Source organism: Artibeus jamaicensis, unplaced genomic scaffold, assembly GCF_021234435.1.
Source record: "Artibeus jamaicensis isolate MK-2021 breed Jamaican fruit bat unplaced genomic scaffold, CSHL_Jam_final contig_548, whole genome shotgun sequence".
Taxonomy (NCBI): Eukaryota; Metazoa; Chordata; class Mammalia; order Chiroptera; family Phyllostomidae; genus Artibeus; species Artibeus jamaicensis.
In genome coordinates, this window is record NW_026521883.1 from 16,377,149 (window position 1) to 16,400,081 (window position 22,933).

The 22,933-nt window shown below is 35.6% G+C and overlaps 1 protein-coding gene across 4 annotated transcripts in view; it reads left to right on the forward strand.

The window, feature by feature from the left end:
- Positions 1-22,933, forward strand: part of RFX7 (regulatory factor X7) — a 111,123-nt gene that overhangs the window by 38,193 nt on the left and 49,997 nt on the right. For all 4 annotated transcript variants that reach the window (XM_037151010.2, XM_037151008.2, XM_037151007.2 and 1 more), the window contains exon 3: positions 20,287-20,320. In XM_037151010.2, the coding sequence (XP_037006905.1) occupies positions 20,287-20,320 (34 nt within the window). The remainder of the gene's footprint in view (positions 1-20,286; positions 20,321-22,933) is intronic.

Sequence of the window (22,933 nt, forward strand, 5' to 3'; positions counted from 1 at the left end):
AAGATAAAAAATCTAGATCTCTCAAATTATATCATTTATAAATTATTTTACCTATTTCCACTGATAACTATTCTACCTTTAAAATATGTCAGTCTTGGTATCTTCTTCTCTAAGGCATCATTTGAACATTGAGTATTCTTTAGTCTCCTTAGATAGTTTTCTACTTCATAAATTAGAATAATGTTTTTAGATCAGGTTCTCCACTATTGGTTCTTTTAGTGCTTTGGGGGAGAGAATTTTAATATTAACTATGAAATTTATTTTCATGTGTGTCATCTTATGACAAAAGTCCTATGATTCTGGGGATTAAATAGAGGACAGTAGGGTATCAAACTTAGTGGCTTCATTTTTTTGGAAGATAATTAGGATACTGAACCTTTCCTATAGTGTCTAAACAAAGTCTGGAAAAAAGTAGCAAGTCATGTCTCAAGAATGATGGCAGTATACACATGGGCGATTTCAACTTCAATTTGAAGAATTTTAAGAATTATTCTTATAGCAGTTTACATGAGACATTAACATAGTTTCCAATCAAGCATCATTTACCCGAGTCTGTCATCTTAGAACAAATTGTGGTTTAACATCGATCCTCTATAGCCATTCCCATTTTGGTTTCCTTCCTTGAGAATCTCAGTTAATCATCTAATGATAAACACCGTAGGTTGGTTTAATGCTTTTCAGTTTAAAATGACAACATTTGTTATTACAAGTCTATTGGTGACACCTAAGGTATATCCCCCACCCAGTAAGAGATCACTTATAGTTATTCCCATGTTTTTCAGTTTAAAGATCTGCCGTATTTCTGACCCAGCTTTCTGGTAACCTACAAAAGGAGATAGATAGTAAGCTTCATGCCTTTATGGTTCTGAAGCAGTGCAGTAGGGGAAGAAGGAGAATTTTCCCCACTGAGCTATCCTTATGATTCTATCTTGCTCTGTGTTTTAGTTTGTTTTTTAAAGTTTTATATGCTTACATAAATTCAAACAAGAACAAAAAGTGTAAGAAGCTTTTTTAAAGTTTGAAAAGAAAGTAAAACCTCAAACCCTCACCTCCTAAAGAAAAGAGTCATCCTTATAGATGGCTGTCTGTGTGCATGCACCTACCTCATGTTTCATTTCATTATTTTTGTGGACATTGTTACTTGTTCTATGCACCAGGTAAATCTGCCTGTTAGAAACCCGAGGCTGCCTCTACAGAGAAGCACTAGAGGGCATTGAAGCCCAGCAAAGAGTGTATGACTTGGGAACTAGCCAAAACCTTTTATCTGGCTCACTGACTGGCAATATCTAATATTTTTTTGGAGAAGAAAGTTCCAAAAGAATGAAACCAGGGCACATTTTTTTTTCTTCATTAAAAACCCAATGTCAAATAGAGGCATTAGTATCAGGTATAATAGTGGTATTGTTACATAAATGGGACCAAATAAAAATCAACATATGACCTTGTACAAATCATTTAACCTTTTTGATTCTCAGTTTCCTTACTGTAAATGAAAGGATACGACTAGATTTGGTTTTACTTAACATTTACATTAAGCATCTATTACTTGCTTGTTATTGCCATATGGCCTTGATATAAATCATCTTGATCATCTTGTTTGGAGATGCTTAGTGCCATTTTCACAAAAACTTTGGAGCAGGTGTCATATACCTGAAGAAGAAAACAGTTCATCTGAGTAACAGGCATACAGCTAGTAGTGGTAGAATCAGAATTCTTTCTTTTAAAAACCATGTGGAGTTTTTTTTGTTGTTTGTTTGTTTGTTTGTTTGTTTGTTTTGCTGCGTATACCAAGGAGTTTCTTACTAGATAAATTTTGAAGGGTGCTCTCTAACTTTCAACAGTTTGTATGATCAAATGCCTTCCTAGTATTCCATTACACATTTGAATCTTATTGACTCTTTGAATTTATATTATGAATGTGAAAAATCTGTGTGCATTGAAAAAGAAATGGGCAAGAAGATTGAGACTAAAGAAAACAGCAAAATTTGTTTAGTACCTTTGATTCCTCAAAGTACAGATTTAGTGATAAGGTTCAGCATTTGGAGCAACCAGCAATTGTATAATGAAAGGTGCCTAACATGTGAAAGAAACAAAAAAGGAAAATAACTCAAAAGGTTTTTTTTTATAAAAAATGAGTCATTATAGTCTAAACTTTCTACTTACTACTAACATACTCTTTCAGTATCACTCAATGGCTGTTTAGGAAACATTGACTAACAGTAACTCAGTAGTTACTGGTTATAGTGGATGAATCTGTAATCCTTAGTTTTCTATATAGTCTTACAGACTTTAAATCCTTCATATTTTTAATCAACATCAGAAGATTTCTAGGTCTTAAACTAGCCTCTTAGCTGTAGGATGTACATGGATGAAGTGCTTTTCTTTTTAAAAGGATCTTCTAAGAACTCCCCTTTTCTAAACTTTTCATTTTGAAAAATTTCAAGTGTATACAAAAGGGGAGATTTTGTTGGGTCCTCGTGTCCTCATTATTCAGTTTCAACAACTAGACTCTTATATGTAACTCCATATACAACCCCCTGGTGGTCATTTTGAAGGAAATCCCAGGCATCATATTATTTCATATGTAAATAAATAGTTATATAATTAATCCACCAAAAAATATAGGAATTCTTTAATATCAGCAAGCATACACTCAGTGCTCAGATTTGCACATCTCATTTTGTTTTGTTTTCTTTACAATTAGTTTGAATCAGTATCCATGCATTGCTATTGGTTAATCTTTCTTAATCTATAGGTCTAGATTTTTTTCTTTGAGGTTTTTTGGGTTTTGTTTTGGTTTTGTTTTGGTTTTGTTTGTTTGTTTGTTTGTTTGTTTGTTTTTTGAAGAAACTGGATCATTTATCCTTTGGAGTTTCCCACAATCTGGGTTTTGTTGATTTCATTCTAATGGTGCTATCATTTTCTTCCCCTCTATTTCCTAAGTATTGGTAGTTAGATGTAGATATGGTTCAGTATGTAGACACGTTTCACTGTTTTGGAAAGAATATTTCACAGGTTGTTGTATAGGTACATGATGCTAAGCATCTTCGTACTCTTACGAAACATACTTCCTTGACTGTAATGATTTCATAAGGTTGCTCTAGGCAGCTGTTTTTCTGTTGAAGGCCACTGAGGCAAAGTCATTCTAGGTCCCACTCCACTGTTGTTTTCTGCTGTGCACCCTTGCCCCTCCCTTTCTATTTGACCTTCAGGTTAGAGCTGGTTGGAAGAGATTATCCACCCACCTGTTGTAGGGTCCTAGATTATTTAGTTAAGGATATGTAAATCAGATAACTATTCTGAATAGTAATAAGTGGGTATGTCTTTAAACAGCTTTTTTGATCATTCTAGGTTTCCTGTAGTACATATAGCACCTTTGTTTCAGGGAGAATTCAGCTAGCATTGTAGTATCAAATTCTTGCTATATCTTGTTCCCTTATACATAAGCTTTCACGAACATTCTATAAAAATAACTGTAATGATCAAGTGATACTTACCAAAAAATGTCAGTTTTTTATTAATTTTTGAACAAGTTCAGCACCAACAGGCCATATTTTCATCCTGGGAGAGAGAAAGCAGACTCAGTACCCAGTTGTACATGAGCATGGTCTTTGCATCCAGCACTCCAGAGTTCTGGAAGGCCCATCTTCCTTTTGTCTACCCCCTGAATCTCCTTAATACCCTTTGTCATACTTGGTTCTGATATAAATATTTACCGTAGTTTGCACCAAGGACCAAGATCTGAATACTTTTTCCCACACTCCCATTTCTCCCTTGCTTCTTTCCTTTCTCTCCCTTCTCTTCCTTTTATCCCTCCTTTTATTGGTCACAAATTGTGTTGCCTAATGTGTACCAGAGAAAGTGCAAGATATAGGAAGCAGGTTAACAAGATGTAGACCTTGTCCACAAGGGAAAGGATGAACCTCTGGCACCTTTAGTTGCCTGTCTAAGAAAGGAAAAAAACTTCACACATGAAATCCAGGGAAATTCAACCCCAGATGTAAAAATCTAACATTTAGAAGGAAATAAATCTATGACATAATGAAAAGGAAGAATTTTTAAAAACAAGACACCAAAAGCACTTCTTATAAAGAAAATGTTAATAGATTTAACTATATTAAAATAAAAGCTTTCTGTAAAGCAGTGAATACCATGAAAAGAAAAACAAGTTGCAGGTGGGGAGAAGATATTTGTAATTCAAATAATTAGGATCCAGAGTGTAAAGAGAACTCCCATAAGTAAATAAAGTAATAGTAATATTTAAAAAGGCAAACAACCAAGTAGAAAAATGAGTAAAGATATTATTAGGCAGTTCACAGAAGAAAGTTTAATGGTCAGTAAACATGTAAAGATGTTCACTAATAGAGGAATGCATATTAAAACAAAATATTTCACACATACCAGGATGGCAAAAGTCTGTCACTGTCAGATTTTATAGAGAATAGAAAAAAATCATTCTCATATACAGCTGGTGGAATGTACTTTGAAAAGCAATTTAGCAACAATAGTTGAAGATCCACGCACCAGAATTCCCCTGCAAGGTTTGTGTGTGTGTGTTTGTGTATGTCTAGCTGAGAAAAAGTCTCGCAGTGGTATATATAGCGAGATCCATGTGCCAGGTGTTGGTTGCAATATTATGTATTACAGTATAGAGCTGTAAACGCCATTAAGAGTCCTTCAGTGAAAGCATGTGTTAATAAAAAGTGGTATGTTCAAATAATGGAATGATAGGTGTATTATCTGCCAGGGTTGTCCTAACAAAGTACCACAATAGGCTGCTTAAACAACAGAAATGTATTTTCTCACAGTCCTGGAGGCTAGAAGTCCAAGGTCAAGTTGTTGGCAGGGTTAATTCTTTCTTTCTGAGGAAGAATCTCTTCAGGTTGCTCGCCTTGTCTTGTAGATGGCCTTCTGCCTATGTCCCTTCACATCTTCCCTTCATGTGTCTCTGTGTCTATGTTTCCCTTTTTTCTACATGAGCACACCAGTCGTGCTGGGTTGGGAGCCCACTCAAATGGCAGATTCATTCATTTCAACTTGATTGCCTCCATAAAGATCCCATCACCAAATAAGATCACATCCTAAGGTACTGAGGATTAGAACTTTAATATGTGAATTTTGGGGTAGGAGGTATGTCATTCAACACATAACTCTATGAAACAGTTAAAATAAGTAAAATAGAATGAATCAAAATAAACACACCTCTTCTAAAGCCTGTTAAGTATAAGGAGAAAAGTAGAATGTATCTGCATCCTGACTTCATGTCTACAAAGAAAACAAAACTGCTTTATGTTGCTTATGGATACACTCAGCACTTCTAGTAAAATTATAGACATTCATGGGAATGGAAAATGACACCTAAATAAAGAGTAAAATGGGATTAAAAAAGGGTCCATAGGGGCTTCAGTTTTTCTGTACAGATTTTCTTAAGGGAAAAAAAGCAAAATACTCATATTTGTTATATTATTCTGTATAACTTATCTATACACTTGCAACTTTGTTATTTTAAAATAATAATAGAAAAGAATAGCTTAATGAATGGATGTCACTAAGTTGAAAGTTAAATCTTAATATTATCAACAATTGAATAGTAGGCAAGTTACCTGGTGGTAGAGTTAATTTTAGTTGAAATTAGTTTCAATGTTCAGAGCAACAAAATGAGTTTTATGATAAAGTTAACAAACATTTATAATAACCTTGTGTGAAAAGCAAGTTCAGTTTTGATAGGACTCATTTGTGAAACATTGTGATGGGTATAGTAACGAACTTAAATGTGACTCAACACATAGTTCTTTACAGTCTGTAGAGCATTGGCTTTCAACTAGGGGCATATGTTGATATCTGGGACATTTTTGCTTGTCAGAATATCTTCTGACATTTCGTGGATAGCATTCTGTAATGCCAGAGACATCCCTTAATGCGCAGGACAGACTTACCAGTAAATGTCAGTGCCCCTTTGAGAAATGTTGAGGTACAGACTCAATTTCCTTTCAAAGGTTCTTAAGCACAGGAAAAAACTGTGAACAGTGACTATTTTAAAGACATTTTGAGTTATAAAAAGGAACAATGATGCTTTGTTCAATAGGCACTGGTAGTATCAAAATGAATTTTCTATAGTTTTATGATCACATTTGCTTATCATTGAGGTAAAATTTATATAACATAAAATTAGCCACTTAAGTGTGCGATTCAATGGCATTTAGTACATTCACAATGTTGTATAACCATCATCTCTAATTCTGTAACATTTGATCACCCCAAAATGAAACTCCATGTGCATTAAGCAGTCACTCCCCATTCTCCTCTGCCCTCAGCCCCTGGCAACTACCATCAGTTTTCCATCTCTGCCAATGTAGATATTCTGGATATTTCATGTACATGGAAGCACATTAAGTGATCTTTTGTTCCTGCCTTCTCTTAGCACAATATTTTAAATTTTCTGCTTTAGCATGTATCAGTACTTCATTCCATTTTGTGGCTGAAAATAATATTCCATTGTATTGATATACCACCTTTTGTGTATCCATTTCATTGACACATTTGGGTCGTTTCTACTTTTTTGGCTCTTGTGAATAAGTGCATCTGTGAATATTTATATACAAGTTTTGTTATAATACCTATTTTCATTTCTTTGTGTCTGTGTACCTAGGAGTAGAATTGCTGGGTCATGTAATTCTGTGTTTAACTTTTTGAGAAAATACCAAACAGTTTTTCCACAGCAGCTATATATCATCTAACATTACTACCAGAGTATACAATAATTCTGGTTCCTCTGTGTTATCACCAACAGATGTGAATTATTTTTTTTATTTTTAGAAAGAGGAGAAGGGAGGCAGAAAGAGACGGAGGTAAACATTGATGTGTTGCCTTTCACATGCCCCCAACCCAGGCACATGCTCTAACTGGGAGTCGAACCTGTGCCTGTTGGTTCACAGACTGGCGCTCAATCCACTGAGCCACACTAGCCAGAGCAAATGCTAATTATATTTAAGACAGCATACTAAGTAAATAACCCAAAATGTCCAGATGGGGGATTCAGGGTAGTTTCTGTTTCCCTTTTTATAGTGTTTTGGCTATCCCCTTTAGTTTTTATGGAAGTAATCACTGTTACTAAAGTTATTTTTATAAATATAAAACTTTGTTCTCATTTGAGCCAACTAAAAGTAACTGCTTCCCAATTGTTACAGACAAATATAATGTAAAAATATGTTTTGCTATGATGGATTATCAGCTGAGTCATTATCCACAAAGAAGATCTGAAGTCAGTAGATTTTTAATGGAATTTATTATTTTATGAGAGAGTTTGATTTGTTCTGGTAAGGCTACAGTGCAAGAATTTTTTATATTTGCTGTATTACACTGTACCTCCCCTACCTCAAGACTTTTTGTGGGTGAAGATTAGTATCTAGTATTCACAGATCTCTGTTTCTGCAGCACAAGAATTTTGAATTAAATATATACAGATTATGAGTCATTCTGAATTCAGACTTGGAGAATCCAAATAAATATGGAAATAGTATTGAAGTTTTGGATAGAGGCCAAGCCTGGTATTGGAAAGGATGAGCAGGATTGTTTTAGAATGATACTATCTAGAATAAACAGGTATTTTTAAAAATTATTTTATTGTTTCTGCGTTTACCCCCCACTAAACAAATAATTTTTAAGCGATTTGTTGGTGCAGGGAGACACGGGTTCTGAAATGTTCCTAGCAGCAAAGTCTCTAAATGTTCTTTTAGGCATATTTTTACTTACAGTGTATTACATACTATGTGTGTGTGACCCAAGACTGCAAATTTATTTTCTTGTATTATGTTTAACTCTGAAGAAAGAGAGATATTAACATGGTGTTTTGCATAGTGTTTCTGTAAGGTAAAGTAGGCTTAGAATAAATGTTTTTTGTTGTTGTTTTCTTTTTAAACACATGTATCCTAAATGTACTGTCTGTCTTTAATAGGCCCACTTAGTAAAAATGTTTTTCCCCAGCTTCACTATTTAATTTGATTTAGGGAAAACAAAATATGCTTTCTCAGACTTTATTCCTTAAATTGTTCTATGTTCTCCTCATGGGTATGTTTTCCCCTTTTTCCTAGGATTAAGGTTTACTTTATAATATTGTGATGATCTGAATTGATATGCAGAAGCTTGAACTGAAATATTTAGAAGAATAATTAGCGTGTTCCATAAACCACAGCAAAATTATGATGCAATATTTTTATCTCATATCAAAATAGCAGATTGATGCTATTAAAAATTTTATAAAAATAGTAATTTAAAGAACACTGAGACCAAACGTAATGCATATCAAATGTAAGCTTATCAACAATTTAGAAAATTTTAAAAATCTTAGAAAAATATTAAAGTTCAATATATACTATTATTTGAACATAAGTTATTTGTAGATAAAATTAACAAAATAAATTTATTCAAAGAGAATGAAGAAGTTTTAAAAATCAGATATCTACCATTTTTAAATTGTATTTTATTAACTATGCTATTATAGTTGTCTCAGTTTTCTTCCTCCTTTACCCCCCTCCACCCAGCATCCCCCACTCCCTCAACAGTCCCCACACCTTTGTTCATGTCCATTGGTCATACATATAAATTCTTTGGCTATTCCATTTCCTGTACTGTACTTTATATCCCCATGGCTAATTTGCACCTACCTATTTGTACTTCTTAATTCCCTCACCTCTTCACCCATGTGCTGTCCCCCTTCCATCTGGCAAACATCAAAATGCTCTCCGTATCCATGATTCTGTCTCCTTTCTTCTTGTTTGCTTAGTTTTTTTTAGATTCAATTGTTGATAGATACATATTTATTTCCATTTTATTGCTCATAGTTTTTATTTTATTTTTCTTATATAAGTCCTTTAACATTTCATATAATAATGGTTTGGTGATGATGAACTCATTTAGCTTTTTCTTGTCTGGAAATCTCTTTATCTGCCCTTCAATTCTAAATGATGGCTTTGCTGGGTAGAGCAATTTTGCCTGTAGGTCCCCATTTTTCATGACTGAATATTTCTTGCCCATCCCTTCTAGCCTGCAAATTTCTTTCGAGAAGTGAGCTGATAATCTTATGGGAACTCCCCTGTAGGTAACTAACTGCTTTTCTCTTGATGCTTTTAAGATTCTCTCTTTATTTTTAACCTTTGGCATTTTAATTCTAATATGTCTTGGAGTGGGCCTCTTTTTTGCATCCATCTTGTTCGGGATTCTCTCTGCTTCCTGGACTTGCATGTCTGTTTTGTCACCAAATTAAAAAAGTTTTCTTTTGTTATTTTTTCAAATAAATTTCCAATTTCTTGCCCTTTATCTTCTCCTTCTAGAACCCCTGTGCTGTGAATGTTGTAATGCTTCAAGCTGTCCCATAATCTTCTTACACTACCCTCGTTCTTTAAAAATTTTTTTTCTTCCTGTTCTGATTGGTTGTTTTTTGCTCCCTTATATACCACACCTTGATTCTTGGCTTCATCTGCTCTACTGTTGATTCCCTGCATATTGTTCTTTATTTCAATTAGTGTGTCCTTCGTTTCTGACTGGATCGTTTTTATGCTGTTGAGGTCTTCACTAAGTTCCTTGAGCTTCCTTATAACCAATGTTTTGAACTCTGCATCTGATAGATTGCTTATCTCCATTTCATTTCATTCCATTCTTTTTCTGGAGTTTTGATCTGTTCTTCCATTTGGGCCATGTTTCTTTGTCTCCTTGTTTTAGCAGCCTCCCTGTGTTTGTTCCTATGTATTAGGTAGAGCTGCTTTGACTCTGTGTCTTGGTAGTGTGGCCTATTGTAGTAGGTGTCCTGTAGGGTCCAGTGGCACAGTTTTCCTTATCACCCAAGCTGTGTACTCGAGGTGCACCTTTCATGCAGGCTGAGTACACCCCCCTCTTGTAGTTGAGATCTGATTGCTGTTGGCTGGTCAGTTGGAGGGATTTACCCAGGCTAGTCAGCTGCAAGGACTGGCTGTGACCACTGACCATCAACCCCCACCCTCCATGGAGGATCAGCTGTGTAGGGACAGGGTGGTAGTACTTCGAAGTGGTCTGTAGCTGTCCACCGATTGGGCAGGCCCTGGGGTTTCCCAGCTGGTGCAGGCCATGTCAGCCTCCACCTTTGTTTTTTCCAGGGCCACCCCTCATGAACTGCAAATGCATGCTACTTGTGCTGGGCCTGGAGATTCCCAGGTGAAGCCAAGCTGTGAATCTAGGCTGTTTCTAGTGCTGTGCCTGGGGTAACTTAGCAGATATGGGGGCTAGGGTCTTGCTGTGGCCTGCTCTTTCTTGTTTGAGAGGATTTAGAAAGTTGTGAAGCATGAGCCAAGAAAAGCAGGCATTCATTCAGAAAATTCACTGATAACCGCTTGAGTAGGGCAGAGCCTCAGGGGATCTCCAGGGCTGGGCAAGCAGTGTTAGCCAGGTTGATGGAGTCTCAGATAAGGCATCAATCAGCCTGGTGATCTGTGGCTCTTTGGGGAGTGGGTTCAGAAATGAGACAGTGGCCTCTGCCCACCCTTCTGTCTGGGAGGAAGCTGTCCCCCAGCTCTTGCCTTGATGCCAGACAATTCTGTTCTTTCCCATATGCCACTGGTGCCTTTCAAGCTGCTGTGCGAGGGCTGTAGCTCAGAAGGAGTGAGTCTGAGTGTCTGGGTATGGATCCTTTAAGAGAAAGTGCTTGGAACTCTAGAAGTTTCTTCCACAGGCTTAATACCTGCTGGTTTTGCAACCTGAAGTTATGAGGGCTTATCTTCCTGGTACAGGAGCCCTGGGCTGGGGGCCCTGGTGTGGGGCCAGGACCTTTTGCTCCAGAGATATCTCTCTAAAGTTTTTATCCACCACTTACGGGTATCATACCAACCCATTCTGCATCTCTGCCCCTCCTACCAGTCTGGATGGATGTGGTTTCTTTAATTCCATCGTTGTCAAACTTCCATTCAACTCGATTTCTGACCATTCTGAGTGATGATTGTTCTATAATTTAGTTGTAATTTTGGTGTGGTTGTGTGAGGATGCAAGCTGTTTTTACCTATGACTCCACCTTGTTAAAAAGTGCAGGCTGTGCATCTGTTGTTCATTACTGAGTGGTGAGTATATTTTTGTGCGTATTTTTCCTGCTAATGGAAACTTTCCTTAGATGTAGCTACTCAGAGTAATGGTGCAAATATAAGCTAATTCCAAATATATTCAAAGGTAACCCATATCTCGTTTGATAACTTTGAAATATTTCAATTTAAATTTCTATATGTTTAATTTTATTTCAACTTTTAAAAAGTCTTAAAAGAATTGCTAAGAACAACCACAGTTCCCCAGCTACGAGCTCATTGCCTGTCAGAGAGAAACAAAGTGGAATAAATACGACCCATTCTTTCTTTCACTCTCTTATCTCCTTGTAGTGACTAATGTTGGCCCCCAGTGGAGGGGAAAGGAGCCATATAGATACAGTGCATAAAGGCCAGTCTCCTTGGTTGTTGCAAAGAGTGGGAGTTGGATCCGGAAGGGCAAACATAAAAAAAACATCCAGCCCAATAGTTTTAATTTCTAAGATATCACTTTTTAGCTCTCCTCAAAGAGAGCTTGGTAAAGGTCTGTCCAGAAAAAGTCCAGCCATTGTTACTATAATGAGAATGGTTTGTGCAACATTGATATATCCTGGCAGCCAAGGAGAGTGGAGTGGAATGCTCATGTATGACCAATGGAAACTTCACTGTACTAGTCAATGGGGATGGTAGAAGCTGTTGAGTGAGCATGTGTGCTCTGTGGCCATCACATTCAAAATGACTTGAGTGAGTAGAGTAATAAATCTGCATCAAATTTTGTGTTATGTTTGTACATTCCTTTTTGGAAACTATTTGGATGATTCAGAAGACCAGAGCTATGGACAACTGGTAATGAGCAGCTTCATCATGATAGTACACCCACTCATGCAATCACATCTCATGCAGTGTTTTTTGGCAAAACATCAAATCGCCCAGGTGATTCAGCATCCCTACAGCCCAGATTTGGTGCCCTGTGACTTCTGGCTTTTCTCAAAACTAAAATCACCTTTGAAAGGGAATAAATTTCAGATCATCATGAGATTCAAGAAAATACAGTGGGGCAGCTGATGGCGATTGGAAGAACGGTGTGAGTTCCCAAGATGCCTACTTTGAAGGGAACTGAGGTGTCATTGTCCTATGTACAACAATGTCTCTCGTATCTTGTATCTTCTTCAATAAACATCTCTAATATTACATGGCCAGATAACTCCAGGACAGGCCTCATAATATATACACATATATCTATGTATATAGTATCTAATTTTTGTTTTATTTTTGTGAATATTAATTTTTTTCTTATTCCAAGTAGGGGATATGAACTCCCTTTTTCAGGAGAATGTTTTTTCTTAATTGTATACCCATCTTAATATATTTTAGAGAGAGGTACAAAAAGCTGATAAGAAGTTCTTTGCAGGTGGATAGGGCTTCTGCTTTCTGATTCAGTAGATCTGGGGGGGCCACAAATTTGCCTTTCTAACTAGGTAACACAAGTCCAGGAATCATATTTTAAGATCCACTTCATTAGGGAATGCTCTTGAGATTCACTTCTGTGGAAGGAATGGACAGGAAGGAAGCAGAAAGGAAGTTAAGCTGCAGTGCTGGAAAGTTCTGAGGCTGGGATGACCCGTCAGAGTTGTCCTTAGTCTAGACAACTACAGGCCTTTGGACCACCATTGATCAGCCTCTGGATGTGGGCTGTTTCTGAAAGAATATGTGACCTTAGGAAGTGAAGTTTTCTTCAGCATAAGCAATCCCGGTAGGAGGCTGACCGCTGAGGGTTTTCTGCTGAAATCACTTCAGCAGCTGGAGGACAAAGTCATTCTTTTCTGAGAACAGGAAATGGGGCAGTGTGTTAGAGGCCATACATGTTTTTTCCTAATTACCCCCGCCATCCCATCTTGAGGCAGCCACTGTTTCTCATTTTTCTTTTATCATAGATTAATGTTACCTGTTCTAGAACTTCACATAAATGGAATTGTACAGAATGAATTTTTCTTGGTAGTAACTTTGGCTTAGTATAATATACAATAGATTCATCCATATTCTGTGTATCAGAGGTTTTCTTTTTTTTTATTGCTTAGTATTTTATTCTATGAATATAACACATTAACCATTTTTATATGAACTGCTATTCGATCGTTTCTAGTTTAGGACTAAAAATTAAAGATTTTGTGAACAGTCTTGTACAAGTCTGTTTTGGGAACACATAGTGTCATCATTTCTTTTGCATAAATATGTAGGAATAGAACTGTGGTGTTATAGATAGGTTTATATTTAACTCCTAATTTTTTATTGATATGTTAGAGGAAGTGAGAGAGAAAGAGACATCGATTTGGTGTTTCACTTACTTATATATTCATTGGTTCATTCTTGTATGTGCCCTGACCAAGATTTGAACCCACAACCTTGGTATATCAGGACAACACCCTAATTGAGCTACCCAGCCATGGCCTGAGTAGAAAAACTACTCAGTTTTTCTAGAGCAGTTTTACCTTTTGCATTTCCACCAGAAATGTATGACGGTGGTTGCTCCAAATTCTTCTCAATTTTTGGTGTTTTCAGTGTTTTTCATTTCAGCCATCTTATTGAGTATATATAATAGTATATCATTAAAATCCTAATCTACATTTCCTTAATGACTAATGATGTTGAACATCTTTTCATGTACCTATTGGACGTATTTACATCCTTTTTTGGTGAATTATCCATGGACATTTGTACATTTTTTTCTTTATGAATTATCTGTTCCAGCTGTTTGCTCATTCATTTATTAATTGGGTTACCAGTCTTTATTATTCTGTTGACTTATATACACTTATATACCAGGTCCCTACCCTGGTCCCTGATTTGTCCGTCCTCATGCCAGTGAGGGCTCCAAATCCTTGCAGTTTGGTCCAAAAACACTATCCTGATTGGTCAAAATGGAGCCTTTCTGATTGGTTAGTGAAGATGCTAGTGGTGGATATAGTTGCACAACTCTGATTGGATAGGAAAGGCCTCAGTTCTATTGGTTGAAATACTGTGCTAGGAATTCCTTTGTAAGAGCTGGCTCAGATGGCAGAAACACACCATGGGAGGCAGGCAGCTTAGTGGAAGCTTCTCCCAGAAGTGTGGTTTGCATGAGAGGCCCCTGATTAGAAAATACTGCTAGGCTGTGCTTTTAAATTTGAGCCCAGATAGCCTACCTTCTTGGTAGGTTGTCTTCTTAGAGTCCACAGTTGGAGGAATTCACTATATATTCTGGACATAAGTCTTTTATTAAATATATGTTTTACAAATATTTTCTTTTGGTTAGTGACTTATTTTCTTACAATGTCTTGATGAATAGAAGTTGGTTTTCATTTTGATGGAGGCTGATTTATTTCTTTTTTAAAAATTGTTATTGCTTCTGTACCCTAAGACACCTTCGTTTATTCTCAGGTCATGATATTCTTCTAAGATTTCTTTTAGGCACTTTATAATTTAAGCTGTTATCATTAATTTTATGATCCAACTCAAGTTTTTCTGTAGATTGAGGTATGTTCATTTGTTTATAGGTATATGCAGGCACCCTACTCCATCAGCCTTTGCTGGAAGGATTTTCCTTTATGGCCTGAACTGGCTTCGATGCCTCTTTTGCAAATTGGTTGACTAAATAGCTCTCATTTATTCATATCACCTTTTCACAACATACAATGTTACTTTACTCTGGCTGCCTTAAGATTTGCTTTTCATTTTTGTGTTTTGTATCCCTCCGACCGAGATGCAGTTTTGTGTAGTTTTCTTTATAATTATCTTGCGTGGAGTTTGTTCGAGCTTTTTGGGTATGTAAGTTTATGTTTTATAAAATTTGGGGAAATTCGGCCATTTATCAGATACTTTTCTGTGTATCTCCTCTCCAGTTGTACGTAAGTTGACTGCTTGTTATTGTATTACCAATTTCTAAAGCTGTTTATTATTTTGAAAATCTTTCTCTTCTTTAGGTTCAGTTAGACGTATTGATTTCCAGTTTAGTGACCTTTTCCTACTATATCTGATTTTCTGTTACGGTCTCTCAGTGTATTTTTTTTCATTTCATATATACTTTTTAATTTTAGAATTTCCATTTTTTTCACAGCTCCTATTTCTCATCTGAGATTTCTTCCATGCATACATTTAACATGATTGTATTTTCCTTTAAATACTTGAACATATTTATAATAACTCCTCAGAAGTCCTTATGTAGATCATTTAGTTTTGGGTTTCTGAACTGTTTGTTTGTTTGTTTTTTATTCTTAACTCAGTGTTCCTTTTTTTTTGTTTATTCATTCTGGTAGATTGTGTAATTCATTCTTTTGCTTGTGTAATGGGCATTGTGGGTGATACATTGTAGACTGTCGATTGTGTTCTATTTCTCTGATGAGTATTGTTTTTGGTTGTTGTTGTTCTGGTAGATAGTTAATATGACTGGAGCAGCAGAAGGCTCAGCTCAGATCTTTCCACCTTCAGGCTGTTGTTTTTTGTTGGAAACCTTGGGGTCTTCTCCAGACAAAGATCATCCAAATATTTGGGCATAGTTTGCACAGAAGTTTTGTGGCACCTACCTTTCTGGGATTTCATCTTTCACTTTACAGTGGCTCTGGCAGCCCCAGGTTTTGTCCTCTCGCTCCTCTGCTGGCCAGACAGCAGATTTTTGCTTCAGTACTGAGTGATTGTTCCTGCAAGGGCAGATATGTGCTCTCAGGCAACAGTCTTATAAATACAGTTCTTAAGAAGTGTAGTTCCTTTGTTTCAGGATGAATTCCCTCTACTTGTTACCTGCATTTGTTCACTCTCTTTCGCCTTCATGTTTGTAGTTATATTTTGTCCACAGTATATAATTGGTATGTATGTGTATGTAGGAAAGTTACTCCATTATAACTTAACTGTCATTTCCAAAGCAGAGCATCACGATACTGAAACATTATTTTGAATCAAAGCATCTGATATTCAAGGGATACTTTAGGAAATTATAAAACATCAATTAAGTGGAGTATTCTAGTATATTCTATCAGAATTTTGAAACAAAACTTGAAAAGAGAACAAAGATGTCAGCTATCACTGCAGTTCTTCACCATTAGACTAGGAATTTTAGCCAGAGTAATTAGATAAGAAAAAATGGGGGAAGAGATATAAAGAATGGGAAAGAAGGGAAATATTTTCATTATGACATTGTTATCTACAAGAGACTCTACATACTATTAGAACTAATAAGAGTGTAAGAAGACTGCTGGGTGTAAAGTCTACATAGAAAACTAATAGTTTTTCTGCACATCAGCAAAAACCAATTAGAATTATATAGAACAACTGTAATGGCATAATCAATAAAATAAATATTTTTTTAAAAAGAAAAGAAAAAAGATACTATTCACAGTATTTATAAGCTACCTAGGACTCTTCCTAACAAAAGGTAAAGAGAAAAATTATAAGACCTTTTTAAGGACAAAAATAAATCCAAATTATTAATCAACTTCCCCAGTTCAACCTGTAATATCAGTATAGTTCAATGTAAATCTTGGCAGAACATTTTTGGAACTGGAGCAACTAGAAAATGATAGGTCCAAAGATTATCAAGACTGTTCTGAAAATGGTCAGGGAGGGTCATGAAAGGAAATAATTAGACCTAATTTTTAAAGCACTAATAAATTCCAAGTTTTATGTTAACTCAAGGATAGACAAGTATGTTAATAATAAAACAAAAAGTCCAGAAAAACATTTATTTTATATATGTGTGTATGTATGGAAATTAGGCTTAATAAAATAGGAAACAGTTGTCTTGTAAGATAGAAAAAATGTATATGTTACACCATACCCCAAGAATCGATTCTAACTAAAATAAATATCAAAATTGAAAATACTAATTAAAAAATTTGTAATGAAATATATAATGTCTTTAACATCTTAGGTAGGATTTCTTAAGACAAAACGGAAGTCATTTAAAAAGTTAATAAATTTGATTCAGTCAAAATTTAAACTTTTTAAAATTTTATTTACTTTAGTTTTAGAGAGAAAGAAAAGGAGAGAAACATCAGTGTGTGGGTGCCTCTCACGCGCCCCCCACTGGGGACCTGGCCTGCAACCCAGGCCATGTGCCCTGACTGGGAATCGAAGCGGCCACCCTTTGCTTCACAGGCCCGCACTCAATCCATTGAGCTACACCAGGCAGGGCCAAAATTTAAACTTTTAAAAATATCATTACTACTTTCACTTCATAACATATTAAAATGTATCACTCACAAAGTTAAGTATATGTAACAGGATTAATATCCAAAATATAGTTCAAGAAATAGTTAACTCCACTTAAAAATGGGCAAAGGTGGTAAACCTGCAGTTTACAGAAGAGAAAACTCACCTGGCCAGTAAGCAGATGGAAAGGTACACAGCACTGCTAGTAATGGGGAAAATGACAAGTTAAAAGTTTCATATTAGAATGGCAAGTTTTTAGTATGTGTATTTTATATACTGTATACTCATTGTATGTGAATAGATTTATGCAGGTGGTAGGTAAATAGGGACTGTCATACACTGCTGATAGAAGTATGAATGGATGCAAGTGCTTGGGAGAGAAATTTGGTAATATATAATAAAATTGAAAAGATGCTTCCACGAGCCCCTGAAAATCAACTTCTAGATGTATAACTGAGAAATTTTGCATGTGTGTATCAGAAGACATGTACAAAAAGTCAGCATTGTTTGTAGAGAAACTGGAAAGTACATAATTGGCTTCCAGTAGACAAATGGATAACTAAGTTTGATACATTAAATTCAGTGAAATACATTTTTAGCAGTTAAAGTGAATGATCTTCATCTAAATGTATCAACATAGATAGATCTTAAAACCAAAATTGAACAAAAAAAGACGGTTGTAGAATAGATACACTGCAGTGGGGTTTATATAAGCATTTAAAAGCTTGACTGAACAGCAGTATATGATGCTTACAGATATTCATATATATAATACAATTATTGAAATATCAGCTGAAGGTTACATATCAAATGGTCAACTAAAAAGGTGGGGGGATATGAGACTAGAAGAACAAAAGGGACTTAAATTTCATGTATATCCTTCTGGTATTCTTGTATTAAGTATGAAGTAAAAATAATCAAAGGATTAGATTAAATGATTGCTGGGGTTCATATCTAACTCAGATGTATTTTCATTTTCCTTTGTAAGTTGATTCTTTAAAAAGTGTCTTTTATGTAGTATGCTTTTTAGAGATTTACCAGCTTGTTTGTGATAGGAAGACACAGGCATCCTTTTTAGATATCCCATAGAGCACGTCGTTTCTGGTGGAAGGGGGATATAGTTAGATCTGTGGTTTAAAAAATAATCACTTAAAATTTTGTATTAATTTCTCTAAAAACTTTTTCTTAGATGATCCAAGTCTTTCCAGAGTTTTCTTCATATGGGGGACTGAATATGGTTTTTGACATTTATTCATTCAGCAGATTTTATTGGACACCTAACATGTGCCAGGTGATAATGCAGCAGTGAGCAAAACAGAGTCTTCTCTCAAGGAGTTTGAATTCTAGTCAAGGAAGATAGCCGGTAAACATGCATATAAATTAATAAAAATGTAAAATGACTGGTGAAAGTGCAATATTGAAAAGTAAAGCAGGGGAAGAGGGGTAGAGAGTGACTGTATTTTATAAGGGTGAGGCAGGGAAGAACTGTGTGTAAAAGATAACATCAAACAAAGTCACAAGAAAAAGTGAACAAATAAGTTAATATGGGAGAAGAGTGTCAGCAGCTGATGGAAAAAAACTAGTGCAAAGAGAAGTGCTACTAGTGCAAAAACTAGTGCTGCTTCTCTTGCCCGGAGAAGTAATGTGGAGGCCAGTGTAGCAGGAGCTGTGAATGAATGAGTAGGTTAGTAGGAGATGAAGTTGGATAGCAGAGGGATGAACCATCAGGGCTTTGTTGGCCGTATTACAGACTGTGGAGCCAAGGGCTAACCTGGTTTGGACAGAGAGTCACTCTGGTAGCTTTGTTGAGACTAGCCCTTTGTTGGTGGAATAAAAACAGAAGCAGGGCGACTAGCTAGGTTATTTTAACACTTCAGATAGGAAATGATGGTAGTTTATACTCAGGTGGTGAGAATGGTTGGATTCTTGATATACTACTTTTTAGCAGCAGTTCTTTGCCTATAAATTACTGTATTATCTTAGGGAAACAGAGCTATTAAGAGAGAAAATAGCACACTTTAGTAGTTAGTGAGTAATAAGCTATACAGAGGTACTTTCTTGTTTGTTGTAGTTATTTTGAACTTTGTAATTGTATTTAATTCAGTTATACTTTGTATTTTTTAAAAATGAAATTTGAAATTTGAGTACAGATGTAAAGTTTTGAGGTTATTGATTGCAAACAAATGGGATTTAAATGCTGATTTTTTTATTTACTGTATAGCTATATATCAAAGCAAATAACCACTTTTTTGACATTTATTTGGCGCTAAACATTAACATCTTTTCAAAATTATAGAAACTATTTCTAGACTTGGATGATTTCATTGCATTTTTACTTGAATGTATTATAACAAAATCCAAATGACCATTTATTTTATACAGGCTTCATTTGTATTAATGAAGCAAGTATACAATAGTTCAGTTATATTTAATAGTTCACTTATAGTTAGTAGCTCATGTAAGTTAATATATATGGGCTTTATTTATATTCTAAATTATTCCTTCTCTGTAATTTATTGCCATATTAATTAATCTTTGTTACTACTTACATGTCTAGGGAATCCTTTGCTAGCATATGTTTGTGTGTACACATGAGAGAGTGTGGGAGAGTCTGTAACAAATCTTTTGAAATACAAATTACGTTACACCATTGTGCCTCTTAAATGCTAAACAAGTTATTGTCCAGAATAGTAGGCATAGAGTAAAAATCATAATCCATTATAAACTCTGTGTCTTATATCTAAGTATAATACATTTACACTTTTATAATATCATTAAAAACTTGTTTATTCAGAATGTGTATTAAAACAATACTGTACAATAAATAACAAAGGTTGACTAGCAGTGAATTTGAAAAACATTCTGATCATGCTTTGGAATTCAGTATAGTACAGTGAATGGGATATAGATTTTTTAATTTTTTTAAATGCAGTTTTAGGATACAATGCCTGATTTTAGTGACTTTTGGATTATTTTTTCATAGTAGGGAAGACTGATTAGCTATCTTTTTGAGATATTTCAGATATTTAATAAATGTATCCTTATTAACCTAACTTTGTTTTTCTTTCAGCAAAACTGTACAATCTAAAGTGGACTGCATTTTGGTAAGTAAAATAATTTACCTTAAAATTCTTCTCTAATAAGGCTTTACCATTATATAAAATATATTGGTCTTGAGTCAATATTTTAAATTGAACTGCGTTTAAATTTATTTTAAATTCACCAATTTTAGTGAATAAAACTTGGCGTCTAATTACAGCCCTTGGGATGAACTGTCTATAAGCTATCTACCTTCCTCTATTTCATCAATAATGAAATCAAAATCTGAGGTAATTGTATGTTTTTGAAACTTACACTAAAGATCCCTTAAACATTCAAAAAAGTGAATGTTTCTTTTTCTGTCCTAGTAACTCTACAGAACTTGTTTAAAGATAGGATTTAAGATGTTTGATGGATTAGTTTTGTTGTGATAGCATATTTTGTCATATTTGGGTTACTAGACTGAAAATTAATGCTGCAATAATAGTTTAAATTTAGTTTGTACTTATGGAACTCTTAAGAATTTGTTTAAATGAAAGCTTTTAAAAATGCCTCATGGGTTAGCTTTTGTTGCTATAATATACTTTTCATGTTTGGATTGCTGGCCTCAGGAATTAACATGACCACAATAATAGTTTAAATTTATATGGTATTTGTAGTTTCTTAGGTCTTCTCATAAACACATGAGGGAAGACGTGTGCAGCTACAAGGGCTACTGGAATAGTACTGGCTTTCATGAAATTTCTGCTGATGGAAGACTCCTTAGGTTCTAGATTATTCAGTGACTGTGCTGTTAGGTTCCCCCACGTGTCACTGGAGTTAGTCCTCTTTCTCCACCTGTGACAGCAGAACTTACTCATTCAGGTTTGGGTCTTCTTTATAAGCTAATTTTTTTTTCTTCTTCACAGTAACCCTCTGAAATGGGTAATCTTATTAACTCCCTTTTGCAAATGAAGAAACTGACACTTTTGCATTTACTTTTTAAAAAATCACCTTTTTTCATTAATAGTTACTTGATTTTTTTCCATCTATAATAAAACTACTTCCACAGCTGTTCTCTAGCTACCATCCTGTCTTCTTTCTTTTGAAAGAAGCAAGTCAGATTTTAGTTAGAAGCGTTGATTGAGTTTGGACTCATGCTTCACCTTCTATTCAGTCTTCAACCCTTCTATTCAACCCCAATAACAAATCTTCTCCTAACAATCACTCCTTTGAAACTTGTGTTTGTCAAGAATACCGTGGTCTCTTATTGCTAAATATAATAGATGCTCTCAGCCCCTAACTTGACAACCCTTTTTTAATTGGCTCTATTAATCATCCTCGTACTCCCCTGGTTTAAGTATGTTCTTATTTCTTTGATTCCTTAGGTACCTCAGAGTCCTGGTTTCCTGTTACATCTTAGGCTGTTCCTTCCAACTTTCCTTTAAGGCCTCCATTCCTTTAAGTCCTTTATATTTGCTCAGTAGTGATCTTGGCTACTTTCATGGTTTCAATTAATATACTGAAGACTCCTAATTTCACATCCCCAAGTTAAGCTCCAGACCCATATATCAATTGACCAATTTTACCAGGATGTCCCATACTTAGGTACTTGAAAATCAACTTTTTAAAAACCAATCTTTTTGTATCATATCCCAAATTCTGAACCTATCTTTGTTATTTTTCTATTGCTGTTATAACAAATCTCCATAAACTTCATGTCTTAAAACGATGCAAATTTACTCTCTTTTAGTTCTTTAGGTCAGCAGTCTGACACAGGTCTCGCTAGGATAAAGTGAAGGTGTCAGCTCTTTTTGGAGGCGCTTGGGGGAGAACATGTTTCCTTGCATTTTCTAGCTTTCAGTAGCTGCATCTTCAAAGCTAGCAGTGGCTGCTGGAGTCTTACACTGCATTACTCTGACATTCTTTTTGTAGTCAAATCTCCCCTCAGGCTCCCTCTTACCAGGATACTTGTGATTGCATTGAGTCTACTGGACAATTCAGGATAATCTACCCAACTCAGAGCCCTTAATTTACTAACCTGCTTAGTCCCTTTTTCATGTAAAGTAACAGATGCACAAATTCTGGGGATTAGAGAATTAGGACCTGAAATCTTGGAGGGCTGTTTATACTTTATCATAGTATATTAGTGAGTAGACTCACTCATCTAACCTAAAAACCTGGTAGTCATGCCCTGACCCATGTGAGTCAGTTGGTTGATGCCATCTTGCAAAGCACATGATCACCAGTTCAGTTCCTGGTCAGGACACCTGCCTGCGTTGTGGATTCGGTCCCCAGTCAGGGCACCTCCAAGAGGCAGCCGATCATTGTTTCTCTCCCTCTCTTTCTGTGGGGAGGCTCCGGCCACCACAGATGAGAATTAGTGCACCAAGACATGCTGTGCTTAGGGAGGAAAGGTGGCTGATCTCTCAAAGGAGAAGAGCCAAAAGCCTGTTCTTCAATGAGCTTTTTTTGGGTTCAGTTTGCACAGGAATACAGGTAAAGTTCATCTATCATTGTGAGGCAGTAAGAATCAAATAGTAGATAACGTAACAAAGAAATATGAGGGCTTATTCTGATTCAGGGTCAGTTAGCTAAAGGGCTACAAAACTTTGGGAAACAAACTCATTTCCTGCTTGGACCCTTTATCAGAAAATTGAGGGCATTCAATTTAGCAAAGCAGGTTTCACAGGGTTTTA